The 22,224-nt window shown below is 39.6% G+C and overlaps 1 protein-coding gene across 1 annotated transcript in view; it reads right to left on the bottom strand.

Moving 5' to 3' along the window:
• LOC126353790 (E3 ubiquitin-protein ligase TRAIP) overlaps positions 1-22,224 on the bottom strand; it is a 199,064-nt gene that overhangs the window by 15,454 nt on the left and 161,386 nt on the right. The window contains 1 exon segment of the mRNA XM_050002879.1: positions 2,851-2,952. Coding sequence (XP_049858836.1) covers positions 2,851-2,952 — 102 coding nt within the window.

Below are 22,224 nucleotides of genomic sequence, written 5' to 3'. Positions count from 1 at the left end.
TTTGGCTATGAAAATGGTCCTGGGTGAGCAGCATGACTCCCTCTATGAGATAGAATGCCACCCTAGGGAAGGAAGGTCAAAGCAGACAGAAGGAAATGCGAGAGGTCAGGGCAGACATGAGGATGCAATTATGTTACTAGGAGGCAGAAAACATGCAGATGCTACGATTTCAAGAGTGACCGTAATTCCTCCTTGTTGGATCTAACGCCATAAACATACAATTGGAGGAGAGTCATCATGAAAAAAGGAAGAGGGAACAAATGAACGGTTGTCACCTTGGCAGTTGCCAAATGCCAGCCTTTGAAGACTCAGCGCTACATGGAGCAGAGGCTGGAGGATCCTGTTCCATGAGATCTGCATAGGTGTTGGACTTCTCTCTTGGTCAGCCTGCAGATTCCAGAACAGAGAAACAGCAGGCAGTGCATGCTGGCAAAATGGTAGGACAGCTGGGTGAGGGTGTCATGTGATGACACTGTTGAAGAGGATCTCCGAGTTGAGGAAGGAGAAAACTGTTTTTCTTTCTTTGATTCTTTTGTGGCTGGCAGATGAAGACTCAGATGTTTGTGGCTGGAGGGACGTATGAAGTTTTCGCGGAAGTGCGAGTTTTGCCCTTTGCAGCCTGCTGGGTGTGAAGCAGATGATTTTGCTGTCATGGGCATAGATTTGGTGCCTTGTTGTGCAGTTGGACAAGAAAGAGATGGGGATGCTATCATGATACAACTGGAGTGTTGAATTTGAGGTCGCAAGTCTGCGTGGCCATGTCCTTCATGGAGTGAGGCATAGGAAGAACAGTACTGTTAAGTGGCAAATGGTAAAATGCAGGGCTTTTGACTAGCCAACAACTTGCAAACGACAGGGTAAGGTACTTTTCCTTCACCCTGATCTCATGGACAGCCCGCTCATCGAAATACGTAGGTCATTCTCAGGATGAGGCAGCATGGTTGCCATTGCAATTGATACAGTGGAGAGGTGGTGTGCAATTACCCTTGTGAGCATCCCTACCACAAGTAACATATTTAGTCATGTTTTGACAGGATATGCAAGTGTGGTTGTAATATTGACACTGGTAGCAATACATTGGATTTGGACAATGGTGACTTCATAGCCTGCTTTGATCTTTGATGGAAGCAGTACCCAATCAAACATGAGAAACAGATTGCGTGTAGGCTCTATGGTTTCATCAATCTTTGACATTACTCGATGACTGCAGTGAGCCCTGGTCAAAGAGGTAAGTTTGGATATATCCCTCCGTCAGGCGATCAAACAGCTGAGTGTCAATAACACATGTGAAAAATTCAGTGTTTGATGGGACTCGACACAAACACGATAGCCATGGAGGAGTGAAGCCGTAAGCAGTTGTTGGACTTGAAAATCACAACTGGTCTTCAAATGTAAAGTTCCATCACATAAATGAGAGCAGGATTTCACAGGGCCTACAACTGCATCAACATCTTTCTGAATAATACATGAATTAATTGCAGCAAAGGGCTGACCACCTTCAGTACATGGTACCATGAGGAACTAAAGTGCTTTTGGATGATTCTTTCAATCTTTAGTCTCACTCCATGTACGTTTAGTAGAAGCAGACTGAGATGGTGATTGGCTCACTGTGAAGAAAAAAAAAAAAAAAAAAAAAAAAAATCCCCCATGACTGTCAGCATCTCCGATGGTGTGTGTGCTCCTTCCAACTGGGGGTCCCCCCTCAGGGGGCCTCCCTAGCCTTAGGTGACTGCTTAAAGCCACACCTTCCTAACTCCTTACAGAGGAGGGACGAATTGGCAATTTAGGAAGGTAAAAGCTCAGGCAATCGCCCCTCCCTGGGCTTGGCCTCCCCGGGGAGGGGGGTTACGTGTGAACCCTACCTGTCAACCCAGAGGTGGGAAATAAGTGTTACCCAGTCACCCATTACATGTCAAATGCATGGGCTCACCTTCAGGTGCTCACAGAGAGGAAGAAGAAATGTGGAGGAACCTCAAATGCCAAAGCTGAGGAAGGATAGGAGATGGAGAATGAGGAAAGAAAGAAAAACATATGAGGTGCTGTTCTGGTGTCAGACTATTACAACCCCACAACACTTTACCAAAAATATCCCAGACACATTCCCCAAGGGAGGGGAAAAAGAATGCTATGAGAATAGACATGCAGCACAGAAAGGGAGAAGGTGCTGCAAAGTCTGGGGCCAAACACAAACTCACAAAAGAATGATGTGACCCTAGGGGGTGTATCTTTAATGAATTCTATGCTGACTTGCACCAAACTAAATAAAAATGATTGACTGTTCTAGAAACCAACTGCTGGAGGTGGCATAGAGTTGCTCAAACATGTTTCAGCAAGAAAACTGAGACAACCATTTTTTGCAAAAATTACAGAATCCCATTTTATTGTTTCGTCAGGTAATTAAGCCACTTTAGAGCTTTACAAACCTAAGGATAATTACTAGGCGCAAGAAAATTTTTTGGCAGCGACATGTGAGAACACAAATGATATTTTAAACTTCAAGATGGTTTTCTGGATTTTTAAGTAAAAGTAGAGTACAAACATTTTCTGATACATTAAAGTAATTTTTTAATAATGGTAACTTATATCACAGAAGTGCCATGAATATTGGTAACAGATAACTGCTAAAAATGGACACTGGTTGTCACACCACAGGTAATGACCATAAAAGTATAAATATTTTGAGTCATCAATATAATTCATAGAAATACAATTTACAAGAAGCTTTCACAAGAGAACCATAAATGAAAACTGGCTGTAATTTTAAACTTAAGTGGAATGTGTGGAGGGGGAAGGAGGGCAGGTGAGGGGACAGTACATGAAGTTAGCAAACAAATTCACATTGTCACTTACACAATTTTCCATTGGATCATCATCAAACTTCTCTTCACTGAATGTACTTTGTGGACAAGTCGTAAGTTCCCCATAAGGCACATCCTCTTTTGCAGTACTTCCCTGAGTGTTCAGAATAAAAAAGAACCATTATTGTTTTAACTAAGGTAAGAACAAAATACAGTAATATCTTAGTAGCTAACACAATTAAGATTTTACCAATATTCACAGGTAGGCAAAAAATGATGCCAAGCAAAATGCTAGTTACTCTCATCAAGAGACATAATTTTAGGGCACTCATATTGTCTGTACAGAGATGAAGCAATTGTTGGAAAGTTTTAGTTGATTGTTTATTTCAGTCACAGTTGCAGTTCAATACAGGTGATAACTGGTCTTGGCTTTTATCACCTGTCTTCAGATATACATAACACTTTCTCACTGCAGCTACAGCGTAACTTCACCACAATGTACAGCTGTCTCAACAACAAAATACTAGGGTGGAACTTAGAAATGGTTGGAATTAAGGTCAACCTTGATGCTGCAATAAACAAGATAATTACTTCTAAGTCACGTAGATTACATTCACACATGGCACATGCGAATTCATTTGCAAAAATAATATTTCATAAGTCACAAAACAAACTGAGAAATACAAACTAACTTTGTGAGAATTACCTCTTCCAAACCAGCAATGAAATTCAGAGAAACAATGTAAAACTTAAGCTAAATTTCCATTACATGAGACATTATTTACACATAACATGACCTGAAATGGACCCGATATCAATTGAAGGTTATTATGCAACAGCCTCCCCCAAGATCATTATGAACTGTCCGACACCACTTTTTTTTTATATGCATCCGTGTATTTATCGTATGATTCAATGCTTCTTAGGACCTTTTGTGTGTATTTTTATAGGTATCATTCATTTCAATTTGCCCAAAAACATATTCTTCTTTGTAAATACATAAAGAATATTCTGGAATGACGTACATTCTCGTGATTGTTAATAGATTATTGTCATTAACAAAAATATGTACGTATGCCAAGTTAAATATCAGATCATGAAACTGAAATAATAAATGTTTAGCAACAAATATTATGAGGCTGTGGAAATGTTAGCATAAATAACTAATGCCTCTAATTACCACAATTGAATCTGTAAATTCACCAATGGAAAAAGCTCATTACAATTTAAATGAAAATAACAATCATTATCCAGTGAGGTAATTTCATTCGTTATTCATTTTTATGTAATTCTTTGTAATTAATGATGACTGTAAATTATGCAGATATTTACCTCTTGTTAGTTACACCTCCCAAATTTAAGAAATTCCGATATTTGAGAAAATGTGTAATTAATTTATGTAATCTGGCGAAGCAGGATATGTATACTTTGAGCAAATGTTAGCAATAAAATCCATACAGTCACTAATTCGAAATTAAAGTAAAATCAAAATAACTGTTGAAATCAGATTGTAAATTAATTTTCACACATAAAACCAAGATGATGATAAAAATATTATGTTATTTGACATTATATTTTATAACCTGTATAAATGTAACAGCAGTTAGTTTAGATGGAATTGTTTTTAATTGTAAGTTACATTTTGTAATAAATTAACAGTGGTAGCAATTGTTAAAATTGAATTTAAAGCAATGCAGCGACGCTGTGCAGGCAGTCAGTCAAGTTTTGTTTACTTCAGGAGTCAGTGCAGTTCAGTTCGGTTTAGCTCAGTTTCATCAGATGTTTTGCACTTATGTCAGCTCTGTTGATCAGATGATGTCAATAAATAATTTGTCAAGCTTGAAATTTTCATACTGTTCTCATTATTTGCAGCTTCCACAACATTGATGAACCACAGGCCAACGCAAGTTAAGTACTTAACTTTTAAAGATCTTTACAGGGCTCTAGCTGTCACAGACAAGTCCAGTTGGGAGGTGATTCTTTTTTGCTGTCAGTGGAGCTTCCTAATTGTCACTTTGTTTCCTGTTAGCTAACCATGAGTTAAAGAAAGTAATAGTTCCATCTTTAGGTACATGAAATTTTACTTTCTCCAAATAAATGCTATGATTTGCATAACTGAATGCTGTAGACGACAGAAGATTCTGATGAGTAGCATTTACATTAGTAGCATATTATATTTATGTTGGTGACATTTATCAACAATGAAAAGTCCAAGATGAACTGTAACAATATTATGAAAAGGGTAGTTGCTACTCACCATATAGTAGAGATACTGAGTTGCAGATAGACACAACAAAAAGACTGTCAGTAGATAAGCTTTTGACCCCAAGGCCTTTGTCAAATATAGGCAACACACACACACACACACACACACACACACACACACACACACACACACACACACAAGGGATTGTAGGGCAGGAGTGCGGAACAGTGAAGTTCTGTTAGTGGGAGTCGGCAGGGATGAGGTGGACAATAGGGCAGTTAGGTGCAGTCGGGAGGTTAGTCAGAGGGCGGGGGACAGAGGGTGGGTAGCAGAAAAAGAGAGAAGTAAAAAGACTGAGTGCATTTGTGGAATGGAAACAGGTAAAGGGCTAGATGGGAAAGGACAATGACAAAGGAATAGTGAGGCCAGGAGGGTTACGGGAATGTAAGATATATTGAAGGAAGGTTCCCACCTGGGCAATTCAGAAAAGCTGGTGTTTGTGGACAGGATCCAGTTGGCACAGGCTGTGAAACAGTCACTGAAATGAAGAATGACGTGTTGAGTGGCATGGTTCAATTGTTTCTTGGCCACTTCCCAAAGTCCCACCATCCAGTCACAAAGGAACATTCCCCTCATGACAACAGTACCACCCAGGATGGAGCAACTGAATTACACCCTCTGCCAGTGTTTTGACTACCTTTTATTGTGCCCTGAAATGAGAAAAGACCTACCCACTACCCCCCCCCCCCCCCCCCCAGTGATATTCCCACACATCAAACCTACACAATATCCTCATCCATCCCTAAACAACCTCTGCTCCCAAACCCTTGCCTAATGGTTTATATCCCAGTAATATATCTTGATGCAAGACCAGTCACATACATCCTTCCACCACCACAACCTCCTCCAGTTCAGTCACAAAGGTCACCTATTCCACCAAAGCCAGGGCTATATGTGAAACCAGTCATTTGATCTACAAGCTAAGCTGCAACCACACTGCTGCATTCTTCAGGGCACGACAACCAAACAAGCTGTCTGCCTGCATCAATGCCCACCGACAAACTGTGGCCACGAAACAACTGGACCACACTGTTGCTGACATTCTTCATTGCACTGACTGCTTCACAGCCTGTGCCACCTGGATCCTTCCCATAAACAGCAGCTTTTCTGAATTGCACAGGTGGGAACTCTCCCTACAATACATCCTACATTACCATAACCCTCCTGGCCTCAACCTTCATTAGCCGTTGTCCTTACCCACCTAGCCCCTTCCCTGTTCCCACTCAGTCTTTTTACTTATCTCCTTTTCTGCTAAGCCCCTCTCTCCCTGACCCTCCATCTAATTGCCTTACTGCACCTAGCTGCCCTACTCTCCACCTCATCCCTATATGCTCCCACTAACAGCACTTTCACACCTACCCTGCTATCCCTCCCCCTCCCTCTCCCCTACTTAGCCGCCTCCTTACCCCTACATGTTTGTCTCTTCCATCATCCGCTGATGCTCACAGTCTGGCTCCAGTTGCCAGAGACTGGTGTGTTTGAGTTGTGTGTTGTCTATGTTTGACAAAGGCCTTGTTGGCCGAAAGCTTACTTTCTGACAGTTTTTTTGTTGTGCCTATCTGCTACTCAGCATCTTCTCTATAGGGTGAGAAGTAACTATTCTTCTTATAATATTGCTAGTGACATTTATATCATATACATATGTCGCTGATGAATTGAGTGATTCTAATTTCTGTGGCAAGCAATTCTGACCTAATAGCTTATTTCCATGTATGTGTTCAACAACACTACAAAGTGAGGATATACACTTCTTGGCCTGGCAGTGAAAGATTCCTTTTCAGTAAGGGGGGAAAAATCTTATTTCTCAATATAGGCCCTATATAGGCCAAAGAACTTTTTCCATTACTTTCTAATGAGTACACTGCATCTCCAAAACACAGTTCTTGAAAGTGTGAAAAAAAAAAAACAACACCTATGGCTGCCATAATTACTTCATCAGACTCAAAATATACGTCAGCCACCATTTCCTTAGATATGGACATAGATGCATGTCAGCAAGCTGGTGAGTGAGACATGTTCTAAAAATACACACTTCAACATACCATCTTTCATCAGGGCAATGCATCTTCTACAATGGTTCTTTAGTATTAGTATTTGTACTTTTGCAGTGTAAGTTTCTTCTCATATTTTGCATCCAGTTGGACCGAAAGACTAGCAAATTATTCATGTGTTGTTTTCTCTTATATTAATGAATAGAGAGATTTCCTTATGTATCCCAGAAAATAACTGTCTCTTGTTTGGTGGAGCCACTAGCTCTCACCCAGTGTTGTGTTGTACTCATTGTGAATGTGTGATGGAGATGGCAGCACCATACAGCACACAGATCTCAGGCTGCGGTAAGAGTGGGGACTGTTTTCGATATAATGGCAAAAAGTCTTCCTCGTGGGTGCCATAAATGCTGAGTGCCATCAAGACGACCACATGACTGTGTTTATGGCATATTTCCAGGCAATGTTGATGTGTGATGATAGCACGAATGGAACTTTAAATCAGCTGTAACAATAGACAAGGCAGTGACCATGGAATCATGGCATCAACGTTTGGAAAAATATGCACAGCTGTGGACAGATTATGTAGGGAAGTGACACAAGGTTCACAGTTTTCATATGATTAGTTTGTGTTTTGCGTGAGGTGGAGGGTGGGGAATGGGGGTGTTGTAACTTGAATGCATCTCCTAAACTAGTAGCATGTAAAATTGGAATTACTTAAAGCACTGTGTGTGTGTGTGTGTGTGTGTGTGTGTGTGTGTGTGGGTGTGTGTGGGTGTGGGTGTGGGTGTGGGTGTGGGTGTGGGTGTGGGTGTGGGTGTGGGTGTGGGTGTGGGTGTGGGTGTGGGTGTGGGTGCGCGCGCGCGACTGAGTGTGGGGGATGTTACATTGCAGCTCTACAGAACTTTTAATGTAAGGTAATATCTGTAGACCATGCTGGGAGGTGTACCTCCTCTAAGTACTGCTCAATCTTTCTGCCTCTCTAATTTTAAGAACTTTGTCAAATTAAATTTATTTTATAGAAGTAGTTACCAATATGGAACAAATGTCAGTCAAAGTATTTTTCAGATCAAACGAAATATCACACATTATGCTTTTCCCTCTGGTACCATACATAGTAAGAAATATTTTCAGATTGTTTAATGTGTAAGACTACCTTAAATAAACATTTGTCTACATGACTTGACATGAAAGGATACATTAGCCTAGCACATAAAATGGTGAAGCAATCATAATAACTGCCTTCTAATGCAGTGCCAAGAACCCACGAATGGCTAACATGAAATAGATGATATTTATTTTCTACAGTTGGGTTCATACCCACAATGAGATTTATCATACACCAGTATCAAGGTAACAAAGACATTGTCATACTTCCAAAGAACAATCACACTGTTCAAGGCTAATAGAAGTCTTCAGTCATTGAATGTATACCATACAATTTGCATGGGTGATCAGTAATGTATGTTTTTAATTGTCTTTTAATTCGTAAGAAATCTCAGTTTCTTGCTTAACATTAGATGGAAGTTCCTCAGAAACTTCCCACCAACATACAAAATGCCACTCTGAATCCTACACAAGGTGACTAATTCTATAGTGATTTTATTTTCCCCACTTTTACTGTGAACTTTAATGCAATGTCAGAGAAAGGGAAGAAGAAGCAAATGAAGATGAGTTGGGAGATATGACACCATGAGAAGAATTTAAGGAGCACTGAAAGACCAAAGCTAAAGCAAGAACCCTGGAGTAGATGAAATTACCTCAGAATTACTGAGATCCCTGGGAGAGCGAGGATACCAAAGGTATCTCAAGTACTACCCTCTCCTGCAGGTCCTACCTCCTCTGCAGGAAGTACGGGATCTATCACCACTTGTCCACTTGACTGCTTGTGGCATGTCACTGGAAGATCTAGATGTCCTGTACAGGGCAGACAGGAACCAGGGAGGACTCAACATGCTGTACAAATCCTTCTAACCAACAAGTTAAAGGTGCTGTCTTTCACTGAAACTGAGCCGCTGGAGCCCACTTTACTTGGTCTGGGGAAACCTGCTTTGACTGTATCAAGAAGAGGCAAAAACAGAAGGGCAGGGGTTTATTAATTGTCGGCACTTCAAATGTGTGGCAAGTAATGGTACATCATAGGGAAATGTCAGCAAGGGACAGGCAGAAACACAGTAATTGTGTATGCATGGGGGCATCATTCAACAAATTGAAGAGACTATTCCTGCAGCCACTGAGAGAACATGTTGCAACCAACTGCAGATTGTGATGCATGTTGGAACAAATGACACCTGTCGTTTGGGTTCTGAGATAATATTTGGATCATTACAGCGACCAGAAGAGAAGACTGAGAAGACCATCCTTGCACACTGAGTCTCAATGGAGCTCACAATTTGCAGTGTTGTCTCCAAAACTGATTTCTGGTTTTGAGTCTAGTCAAAAGATTGAACCAGAGACTTCAAGGGTTCTGTGACAAGCTAGGCTGAGACTTTCAGGACTTGCACCAAAGGTTTGAAAACTGTGGGGTACCCCTAAATTGGTCAGATGTGCATTACACATCAGAGGCTGCACTACAGGTAACTGACCGTATGTGGGTTGCAAACAATTTTTTTTTTAGATTAGGCAACTTTCCATCCAGTCCAAATAACAACAGCAGTTCGAGCCCAGAAGTATTAGTGTAAGGTGCAAAAGAATGTCCACTACAGGCTACAGTATTAGAATCCAAGTAGCTAACTGCCGAAGCATTCACAACAAAGTGACAGAGTTTGAAGCACTCCTGAAAAGCAGTGAAGCTTGCATAATAAGAAAGCTAGTTGAAACCTGAATTTGATAGCAATGAGATTTTTGAGGAAAATTTAAGTCTATATCGAAAGGGTAGGCTAATGGGGAATGGAGGTGGTGTATTTGTCACAGTAGATAAGAAATCAGGTGCGCATAAAATGGTAACTGGATCCTTCTGATGTCAGTCAGTGGAAATCTTAATCATCCAACAATCAATTGTGAATATTACAGTTTTGTTATTGGTGATTGTTATAGTTCATAATGGGAGGGACCCTCCACAGTACACAATCACTGTAAAGAACAAAAACAGAATACTTCCTAAAAGGTGTAAAACAGAACATAGGACTACAGATAGAGAGATGATGAATGAAATGCGTTTGGCCGTCAAGAGAGCAAAGTGTGAAGCCTTCAATGACTACCACAGCAGCAAATCCTCAAATGATCTTTCACAAAACACAAAGAAATTTTGCTCATACGTATAGGCTGTTAGTGGCACCAAAGTTCATGTCCAATCACTTGGGAATGAGATAGAACTGAAACTGAGGATAGCAATGTGAAAGCTGAAACACTTAACTCTGTTTTCATTTGTTCCTTTACAAAAGAAAACCAAGAGAACTGTCCCAATTTAATTCTCGTACCACAGAAAGAAAGAGTGAAATCTGTTAGTGTCAGTGGTGTTGAACAGCTGACATAATTAAAAATGAACAAAATTCTGGGGCCTGAATTTTCAGCCATGCTGGCCCCTCTTCTAACTATGATCTATCCTAGATCCCTTGAACAAAATACCTTGCCCACTAGACAAACGAAAGCACAGGTCATACCCATTTACAAGAAGAGTAGTAGAAGTGATCCACAATACTACCATCCAATATCCTCGATTTTTTAGAATCTTCAAACATATTCTGAGGTCAAACACAATGATTTCCTCCATGCCAATCAGTATGGATTCTGAAAACTTCTATCATGTGAAATCCAAGTTGTGCTCTTCACAAATGACATAATGAAATCTTTGGACAAGGCAACCATGTAGATGCAGTATTTCTTGATTTCCAAAAAGCTTTTGACTCAATACCATGTCTACACTTACTGTCAAAAGTACAATCACATGTGATATCAAGAAAAATTTGTGACTGGATTGGGTATTTTTTTATTGGGAGGATGCAGCATGTTATTTTGGATGGAGAGTCATTGTCAGATCTAGAAGTTACTTTGGGTATGCCCCAGGGAAGTGTGTTGGTGCCCTTGCTGTTCATGTTTTATATTAATGATCTTGTGGAAAATAGTATCCTCAGACTTTTTGGAGATGATGAGGTTATCTATAATTAAGTACTGTCTGAAACGAGCTGCATAAATATTCGGTCATATGTTGGAAAAATTTCTAAGTGGTGCAAAAACTGGTAATTTGTTTAAATGTCGAGAAATTTAAAACTGTACACTTCACAAACTGAGAAAAATGTAGTACGTGGCTGGTGACATTTGAATCTGCTGCTCCCGTGACCTTACAAGCTTCAAGTCTATGAATTTGCTTCCACTCAATGTCCCATGGTGGATGGAGTCGCAACGAGCTGCACAACTTACCTTCTGCGCAAGTGTCACTCGGGTCCTCTCTGGAAGGTTCCCAACACTGCCATTACATCTATATAAGCGGAACACAGTGGGACCCCTGGCAGTCAGCGATTTCAAAATCTTGATCACAATGGTGGAGACAGCTGTTGAAAGCTCAAGTGTTTTATTCAAAATGACATGGCTTGTACACCGAGATTTCATTGAAGCATGCCACTGTGAAAGACTCTGAGGACACAGGGATGATTACACAGGCTCAGTCACGAGTGAAGGAGGTGGTAGACTTCAGTTTATTAGTAAAATACTGGGGAAAATGGAATCGGTCTACAAAGGAGATCGCTTACAAATCGCTTGTACAAACCATTCTGGAATACTGCTCAACTGTCAGAGACCCATATCAAATAGGGCTAACAGTGGACATTGAACACATACAAAGAAGGGCAGTACTAATTTTCATAGATTTGTTTCAGCTGTGGGAGAATGTCACAGAGATGCTGAAGAAACTGAACTGGCAGACACTTGATAGATGTAGACAACCTCGAGAAAGCTTACTTACGAAGTTTCGAGAAGCTTCAAAAGATGACTAGGAATATTCTACAACACTCTACATATCACTCACATAGGAATTGCGAGGACAAGATTAGCTTAATTACAGCACACAGAGGCATTTAAATTATCATTCTTCCCATGCTCTATACACGAATGGTACAGAAGAAACCCTAATAACTGGTACAATGGGCCTTATCCTCTGCCATGCATTTCACAGTGGTTTGTAGAGTATAGCTGTAGATATAGCCAGCCATGACAAAACTATTCCACATGACACGCAAGACACACGAGGCAGGTGAAATATCCTCAGATTTCTAGAAGAATGTAATAATTGCAATTACAAAGAAAACAGGTCCTGACATGTGTGCATATTAGCAAACTACCAGTTTAATAAGTCACAGTTACAAAATACTGACACAAATTGTTTATAAAACAATGGAAAAACTGGTAGAAATCGGCCTTAGGAAAGATCAGTTAGGGACCTGGAGAAATGTAGGAACATGAGAGAGAATACTGACCTACAACTTATCTCAGAAGATTCCAATATTTCTACGGAATCCAAACTTATCTTCCCCGAGGTCGGCTTCTACAAGTTTTTCATTCGTCTGTAAATAATTTGCATCAGTATTTTGCAGCTGTGACTTATTAAACTAATAGTTCGGTTATTTTCACATCTGTCAACACCTTCTTTCTTTGGGATTGGAATTATTATATTTTTCTTGAAGTCTGAGGGTATTTCGCCTGTCTCATACATCTTGCTCACCAGATGGTAGAGTTTTGTCAGGACTGGCTCTCCCAAGGCTGTCATTAGTTCTACTGGAATGTTGTCTACTCCGGGGGCCTTGCTTCAACTCAGATCTTTCAGTGCTCTGTCAAACTCTTCACGCAGTATCGTATCTCCCATTTCATCTTCATCTACATCCTCTTCCATTTCCATAATATTGTCCTCAAGTACATCGCCCTTGTATAGACCCTCTATGAACTCCTTCCATCTTTCTGCTTTCCCTTCTTTGCTTAGGACTGGGTTTCCATCTGAGTTCTTGATATTCACACAGATGGCTCTCTTTTCTCCAAAGGTCTCTTTAATTATCCTGTAGGCATTATGTATCTTACCCCCAGTGAGATAAGCCTCTACATCCTTACATTTGTCCTCTAGCCATGCCTGCTTAGCCATTTTGCACTTCCTGTCGATCTCATTTTTGAGACGTTTGTATTCCTTTCTGGCTGCTTCATTTACTGCATTTTTATATTTTCTCCTTTCATCAATTAAATTCAATATTTCTTCTGTTACCCAAGGATTTCTACTAGCCCTCATCTTTTAACCTACTTGATCCTCTGCTGCCTTCACTACCTCATCCCTCAGAGCTACCCATTTTTCTTCTACTGTATTTCTTTCCCCCATTCCTGTCAATTGTTCCCTTATGCTCTCCCTGAATCTCTGTACAACCTCTGGTTTAGTCAGTTTATCCAGGTCCCATCTCCTTAAATTCCCACCTTTTTGCAGTTTCTTCAGTTTTAATCTACAGTTCATAACCAATAGATCGTGGTCAGAGTCCACATCTGCCCCTGGAAATGTCTTACAATTTAAAACCTGGTTCCTAAATCTCTGTCTTACCGTTATATAATCTGTCTGATACCATTTAGAATCTCCAGGATTCTTCCATGTATACAACCTTCTTTTATGATTCTTGAACTAAGTGTTAGCTATGATTAAGTTATGCTCTGTGCAAAATACCAGACGGCTTCCTCTTTCATTTCTTACCCCCAATCCATATTCACCTACTATGTTTCCTTCTCTCCCTTTTCCTACTCTCGAATTCCAGTCACCCATGACTACTAAATTTTCGTCTCCCTTCACTACCTGAATAATTTCTTGTATCTCATACATTTCTGCAATTTCTTCGTCATCTGCAGAGCTAGTTGGCATATAAACTCGTACTCCTGTAGTAGGCGTGGGCTTCGTGTATCTTTGCCACTATAATACATTCACTATGCTGTTTGTAGTAGCTTACCCGCTCTCCTATTTTTTATTCATTATTAAACCTACTTCTGCATTACCCCTATTTGATTTTGTATTTATAACCCTGTATTCACCAGACCAGAAGTCTTGTTCCTCCTGCCACCAAACTTCACTAATTCCCACTATATCTAACTTTAACCTATCCATTTCCCTTATTAAGTTTTCTAACCTACATGCCCGATTAAGGGATCTGACATTCCACGCTCCGATCCGTAGAACGCCAGTTTCCCTTCTCCTGATAACGACGTCCTCGAGTAGTCCCCGCCCGGAGATTTGAATGGGGGACTATTTTACCTCCGGAATATTTTACCCAAGAGGACACCATCATCATTTAACCATACAGTAAAGCTACATGCCCTCGGGAAAAATTACTGGTGTAGTTTCCCCTTGCTTTCAGCCTTTCGCAGTACCAGCACAGCAAGGCCGTTTTGGTTAGTGTTACAGGGCCAGATCAGTCAATCATCCAGACTGTTGCCCCTGCAACTACTGAAAAGGCTGCTGCCCCTCTTCAGGAACCACATGTCTGCCTGGCCTCTCAACAGATACCCCTCTGTTGTGGTTGCACCTACGGTATGGCTATCTGTATCGTTGAAGCACGCAAGCCTCCCCCCAATGGCAAGGTCCATGGTTCATGGGGGGGGGATTAATTCATTTATCTGTTTCAAACTGTAATGAAGCTATTTCTAGACATCTGCAGAACTATCTACAAATTAGAGAAGACATTTCCTTGAAATATTCTGCATTTTTATGTTTATGTCTCACTTTTATCATCAGCAATGTAGGGGACAAAGCACAACATGTGTGTGTTGTGGATGGGATATGTGAGGCACCTGGAACCTCCACTGAATTAATGCTACCACTTGAGCAAAAGTAATTACTGATAACTTATATAATCAATATTAGATTCTTACAAAACTGTGACAATAGTAATGATATTTTGAAAGTAATTTAGTTTCTTGACTGAAACAGAACTTGTTGAACTATCTTCTGGGATATGTCTAGTGTAATTGAGTTTGTGTCCTCGATTCCTACCCTAGTACCACTAGCAAATATTTCAGTTTCCTGAAATCAAATGCATATGGGTTTGATTGTTTCGTAGTAGGAACAACAGTTTGTTCTCATTATGTGCAAGCAGTCACTGAAGTTGGTGGTCAATGATTTCAAAGTGAAATTACTTCTGTCACCTGTATTACCTGAAAACTCCATTTTATTTGCCACAGTTTTTTTTATTTATTTACTATTTAAAATTCTCCAGATAGTGTATTTACTTCATAAGATTCTCTATTCTGTACAAACTGTGTGTCTTTTTCTGGTAGCAGACTGTACGACTTGACAGTACTTTGCAAACTGAATTTAATCTTATGGCTGCAGTTTTGCACCTGAATTAGGCAGAAGTTACTCTTAGTGACACAAAACACTTTATTCCCACTCTAGCTGGGTACCCAGCATTGCCTGGATATGTATTTAGTCCAGTCTTCTCATCTCCTGCCCCCCCCCCCCCCCTCTCTCCCCGTCAATCTCCTACTGCCCATCTCCATGATCACCTGTTTCACTCCCCTCTCTAGTCCCTAGTCCGTCTGCTTCTTTCCTCCCCCTCCCTCCCTTCCCCCCCTCACTCCCCTCTAATATTGACCTGCCCCCCCCCTCTCCATCTTCTTCTTCCCCCCCTCTCCATCTCATCCTCTTCCCTGGCTCTGGCTATTTCCTCCTTAGCCTCTCTCTTTCTATGTCCTTCTCACCCCTATCTGTGTTAATCTCCTTGTTCCTCCTCTGTGTCCACCCTTCCTCCTCACCCTCTCTCCAAGTTATGACCTCCCCCCATTAGCAGGCTGGTAGTTTTTACCCTCAACGTGTGTTGTTACTGGTAGTAAGGAATATGTCTACCAAGTGTGGCTGAAGTCTATTAAGTGGTGCAGGAGCAGCTTTTTACCTGCAGCTTCATCAGAATATGCGCATGTTACACATCTTTCTCATATATTTAACACATTTCACACATATTCATACACATATCTTATTTCTGTAGAAAATCTCACTCTGCAGTTTTGCTTTCATGCATCTCAATCTTTATGCCATCTTATCTCTTGAATACTGTGTCATACAGTGATATATTTTTCTGGGTAGATCCAGCAGCCTATGTGGGTACTCTTTGTAAAATGTGTTGAGAATAGAGTTAATAGCTGAGAAGTAATAAATTTAGATGCCATGCAGCATGTGGCAGTTTTTTGGGCATCTTAGTGTTTATGACGTCACATCTCCTGAAGTGTCTCTCATACAATGATATAATTTTGCATGTACTTTTAGTGGTATATGCACGTACTGTCTGCAAAATTTGTCATGACTACAGACAGAAGTAATAAATTAAAATATCATGCCTGATGTGGCAGTTTTACTACATAAACAGCAACTATGTACTAAGCAATAAACTTTTTCCCTTTAATCACTTTGTGGGGGCTGTCAGTGAGAAAAAGTTTCGTAAATGTTTGAAACCATTTGTAAAGTTTGTTGCAAGTCATTAAGTGCTCTCTTTCTCACATACTGGGTGAATGAAGTCAGGTTACCTGATTAGATTAGATTAGATTAATACTTGTTCCATAGATCATGAATACGACACTTCGTAATGATGTGGAACGTGTCAGATGCGCCTGTGCGCCATGAGCTACACTTCTTTTTCACTCCCACCCTCAAGCCTCTGATAGGTACATGGTTCTTACTCCAACAGTGATTCTTTCCTGATAATAAGTGATATCTGTACCAAGTTTAAATGAAATATGTTTACTGGTTTAGGAGGAGATGTGGAACATATGTACATACACACATTTTTATAATATGTGTGGGTATTGCTCAACCATTGCACAACTTCAGGTTAATTTTATCTTTGTCTATTTTATGGAAAAACATAACAACAAATATGTTTCATGTAGTTGACTGCTATCAACAATGATAGTTAAGTATCTTATCAAAAGCTTTCTCAAACTACTGCGACTGAGGAATGTTAAAAAGGTAGGAAAATATATTTGCTTAGCAAGAGTGACAGGCTACAAATTGCATAGTATCTGAGAGTCAAGATCAAGCATTCAGTGTTGAGGACAAAGGTGTGGAGCACAAATGGGTAAAATTCAAAAGTATCCATATATAAATAATAGACAAGTACAATCCAAACAAAGATTTAAGTGATTTTTTTTATTTCATTTACACATCAAATTCTGTAGGATGAAACTGAGGAGCAAATCTCCAAGGTCATCGAACGTGTCAGTACATGAAATTACAACATAAAAGTAATAACAGATAAAATAAAAATGTTTATGAACAAAAAAAAAAAAAAGTCAAGCTACAAGATTAAGTAAATGCAATCAACAATATAACATAAGAATCTGCTAATTTTTCAAAGAACTCCTCAACAGAATAGAAGGAGTGACCCATGAGGAAACCATTCAGTTTCAATTTGAAAGTGCATAGATTACTGCTAAGATTTTTGAATTCTTGTGGTAGCTTATTGAAAATGGATGAAGTCATGGTACCTGCGCGCCATGAGCTACACTTCTTCTTCACTGCCACCCTTTCTGCACAAGAGTTGAGGCGGTCCGATCCAAATGCAGGTTGGATTTCTGCCAAATATTAACTGAGTGAAAGCTGCTTATTCTTGGGAATAAGCTGATGATGTTAACAAGAAATTTTGTGAATTTACGCCACTTATTGCCCGAACCGCCCATTTCTCAGCCAAAATTAGCCATTTAGAATGGGAAGAGTTACCCCAAAATATAATACCATATGACATAATCGAAAACAAGCAAAGTAGACCAATTTTCGTGTCAAACAATCACATACTTCGCAGCATTAAGTCTGAACAAGATCCTAAATGTGGGCTTTCCATGACAGTGTATTATCTATATGAACACCTAGAAATTTGAACTGTTCAGTTACACTAATCATATGCCCATTCGGTGAAATTAAAACGTCGGGTTTTGTTGAATTGTGTGTTAGAAACTGTAAAAACTGAGTCTTACTGGGATTTAGCATTACTTTATTTTCTACAAGCCATGAACATGTCATGAACTGTCTGTTGTTGAAGTAAGATGTGGACCAATTGTGAGTTAGTCCCCGTATTCCATAATGGTCCAACTTCTGGAGCAATATTTTGTGGTCATCACGAACAAACACCTGAGTTAAACCAAAAAAATATGCCTAGCTTTCGAAACCTTTTGTTTAAACCATCCAGTACCACAAAGAGAAAAGGGAATATAGCATTTTCAGTTATTAAACAACTTCTAAAGCCGAACTGTACATTTGATAGCAAATTATGTGATATAAAATGATCAATTATCCTTACATACACAGCCTTTTCAATAACTTTAGCAAACATTGATGGCATAGAAGTAGGTCTAAAATTGTCTACATTATCCCTTACTCCCTTTTTATAAAGCAGCTTTCCTACTGAGTACTTTAATCGTTCAGGAAACTGACCATTCCTAAAGAAAAATTACACATATGCCTAAGTACAGGGCTAGCAAGTGCAGTGCAGTGCTTTAATATTCTGCTTGAGCCTCCATCATATCCATAGGAGTCCTTAGTCTTCAGTGATTTAATTAGACATCAATCTTGGAAAGGCATTTGCCAATAGAGTTATATGATTCCCTGCAGAAACTAAACTTTTATTTAATTCACCAGCAATGCTCAGAAAATGATTGTTAAGTACTGTACATATATCTGATTTTTCAGTAATAGAAATATTTTCACTACTGACTGACTTTATATCATCAGTCTTGTGTTGCTGATCAGACACTTCCTTCACAACTGATCATATGGTTTTAATTTTATCCTGTGAATTAGCTATTCTATTTTCATACCACATACTCTTTGCCTTTCTAATAACATTTTTAAGAATCTTACAATACTGTTCACCCCAGTCAACCACTCAGGTTGCCTTTTACTGCTAGTACCCCTAGAAAGATCTGATGGTAAGCAACTCGCAAAGAGCATGAGAAAATGTTAAGGAAAGCATCGTATCTGTCCTCTATGTTATCAGCACTATAAACATCCTGCCACTCTTGTTCCTAGAAGAGGATTAAAAAAACTCATCTATTGCCATTGGATTAATTTTTCTGCATAGTTTGTAATTATATACGAGATTTGTTTTTGGTACAAAAGCTTTTTCATGCTAAAATTTGTGCATCATGGTCTGAAATTCCATTCACCCTTTTACTAACAGAATACCCATCTAGTAATGAAGAATGAATAAAAATAATGTCTATGGCTGTTCCCCTCCACCCTAGTTGGAAAAAAAACCACAGTCTGCATCAGATCATAGGAATTTAGATCTACCAATACCTTTTTCTTGCACCATCATATACAAAATTTATATTGAAATCACAACATATGACTAATTTCTGGTACTTCCTATAACGTGAATCAAGAACCCTCTCTAGCTTGAGCAGAAATGCTCTGAAGTCAAGAGGTAGGAGGCCTATAAACAACAACAGTTAGAAGTTTAGTGTCATTAAATTCAGCTGCACCTGCACAACATTCAAATATCTGTTCAGTGCAGCACCGTGATACGTCTATGGACTCAAATTGAAAACTTTTTTTACGTACATGGCCACTCCCCCACTCCACAAGGAAGTCCTTGAAAAACAGCCTGCTAATCTGTATCCTGGCAAAGGAAGCTTCTGAACTGTCAAATTATTTAAGTGGTGCTCCGATACACCAATAATTTCAGAGTCAACATCTATAAGCAGTTCACTAACTTCATCTCTAATATCTCTTATATTTTGATGGAATATGCTAATTCCTTCCCTACTTGGAAGCATGACATCCTCTGAAGATAATTCCTTAGTTAGAGGGAATTCCTTTAAGCAGGTATACCTATCGGCTGACTTCAATCAAAAAAAGGTACACCTCTAACACTACAGGAATTTTTCCATGAGTGATACCATCACCACCCATTACACTGTCACCTATAAGCTTCGCCAACCTCCCCTTCCCATACCTATTGAGGGTAGACCGTGTCTAGTAAAACCTGATCTACTGATGGACTCAACAGGTACCACTGCAATGTGACTCATGCCCTCTGCCATAAGTGCCTTCTCGAGCCTCATTTTAACGCGCCTAACCCTTGTCGTGCAATAGCAGAGTTTGAAAGTTTCCATGGAAACAAAGAGAGCTTCATCAAATATTTATGAGAAGTCAAAACCTAAATGACAAATAAAGCTGAATGAAGTGAAAAGTGAACATAAGTGGATCAATGAGAGAAGTGTTCAATGAATTTGAAAGCAAAATTTTGTTGGTCAATGTAACTAAAAACCCTAAGTAGTTTTGATCTTACCCGAGTTCAGTAAGTAAGTGAAATCATTTACTCAGTCATTTAGTCATCATATTAGCACTGAAATGTAAGATGACAAAGAGAAAGCCGAAATACAGAACCCAGTCTTCGAAAACGGTTTCACTACTGAGTATTGTATTACAGTCTCTTATTCCAATCATTGCATGAACACTGAAATGGCAGATACAGAGATAAATGATCATGGAATAGAAAAGCAGCTAGAATCACTTAACAGGGGACAGGCATATGGACTAGATGAGATACCTGTAAGATTATGTAAAAGAACCTGCTCCCCTTCTAGCAGTAGTATACTATAGGTTGCTAAAGCAATGAAGGGTACTTAGTGACTAAAAAAAAAGTGAAGGTCTTGTTCTGAACATTTTGGATATGGAGTACAGTATTAAAGTGTAGCTCTTCAGATTTTTACACCTACCTCTATAGTCTGCAAACCATCTTATAATGCATAACAGAAGGATAAATGTACCATCACAATTTTCTACCAATTTGTTAGTCTGTTCTACACCTACATCTACATACCCATAGGTTCATGGTGGCGGGTACCTTGTATCACTACTGATCATTTCCTCTCCTATTCCACTCGCAAACGGAGCAAGGGAAAAACGACTGTCTAAGCACCTCTTTACAAGCCCTAATTTCTCGCACCTTATCTTCTTGGTCCTTACGTGAAAGATACGTTGTTGGCAGTAGAATACTGTTGCAGTTAGCCTCAAATGCCAGTTCCCTAAATCTGCGCATTACTGCCTTGCAGGAAGAGCATCATTTTCCTCTAGGGATTCCATTTGAGTTTACAAAGCACCTTTGTAATACTTGCTCGCTAATCGAGCCTATCAGTAACAAACCTAGCAGCCCACCTCTGAATCGCTTTCATGTCTTCCTTTAATCCAACCTGGTAGGGATCATGAACATTCAAACTGTACTCCAGAATGGGTCACACTAGTATTCTATATGCCGTCTCCTTTACCGATGAACTACACTTTCCCAGAAGTCTCACAATAAAACAAAGCTGAGCATTTGTCTTTCCTGATACCAACCTGACATGCTCATTCCATTTCATGTCACTTTGCAACATTATGCTTACATATTTAATCAAAGTGACTGTGTCAAGCTGCACCCTACTAACGCCGTATTCGAACATTACAGGACTGTTTTTCACACTCATCCTCATTAACATACATTTGTCTACATTTAGAGCAAGCGGTCTTTCACCATACCAACTAGAAATTTTGTCTAAATCGTTTTATATATTCCTACAGTCACTAAACAGTAATACCTTCCTGTACACCACAACATAATCAGCAAACAGCCGTAAATTCCGGCTCATCCTGTCTGTAAGGTCATTTATGTGCATAGAGAACAAAAGCAGTCCTATCAACCTCCCTGGAGAACTTTATACCCCTGTCTCTGATGAACGTTTACCATCGACAACCACATACTGAGCTCTATTACTTCAATAGTCTTTGAGCCACTCAAATATCTGGAAACCTAAACCGTATGCTCAGACCTTTGTCAACAGTCTGCAGTGGGGCACCATGTTAAATGCTTTCTGAAAACCTAAGAATCTGCCTGTTGCCCTCCATTCATGCTTTGTAGGATGTCGTACGAGAAAAAGACAAGCCGAGTTTCTTACAAGCAATGCTCTCTAAATTCATACTGACTTGTGGACAGAAGCTTTTCTGTCTCAGGTAAACTTATTATACTTTAACTCAGAATATGTTCAAGAATTCAGCAGCAAATCGATGTTAAGAATATTGGTCTGTAATTATGCAGGTCAGTTCTTTGACTTACCTCCCACCCCCCTCCCCCAAAATCACTGAAATCCCATATATCAATGACATATGTAAACATATGATATCGTGATCAAAATTATTAACAAAACTAAGGAGGGGCTCACAAGATAGAAGACGATATACCAACAAGCAAAC

Source organism: Schistocerca gregaria, chromosome 3, assembly GCF_023897955.1.
Source record: "Schistocerca gregaria isolate iqSchGreg1 chromosome 3, iqSchGreg1.2, whole genome shotgun sequence".
Classification (NCBI taxonomy): Eukaryota; Metazoa; Arthropoda; class Insecta; order Orthoptera; family Acrididae; genus Schistocerca; species Schistocerca gregaria.
This window is presented reverse-complemented; position numbering and strand designations above follow the sequence as displayed.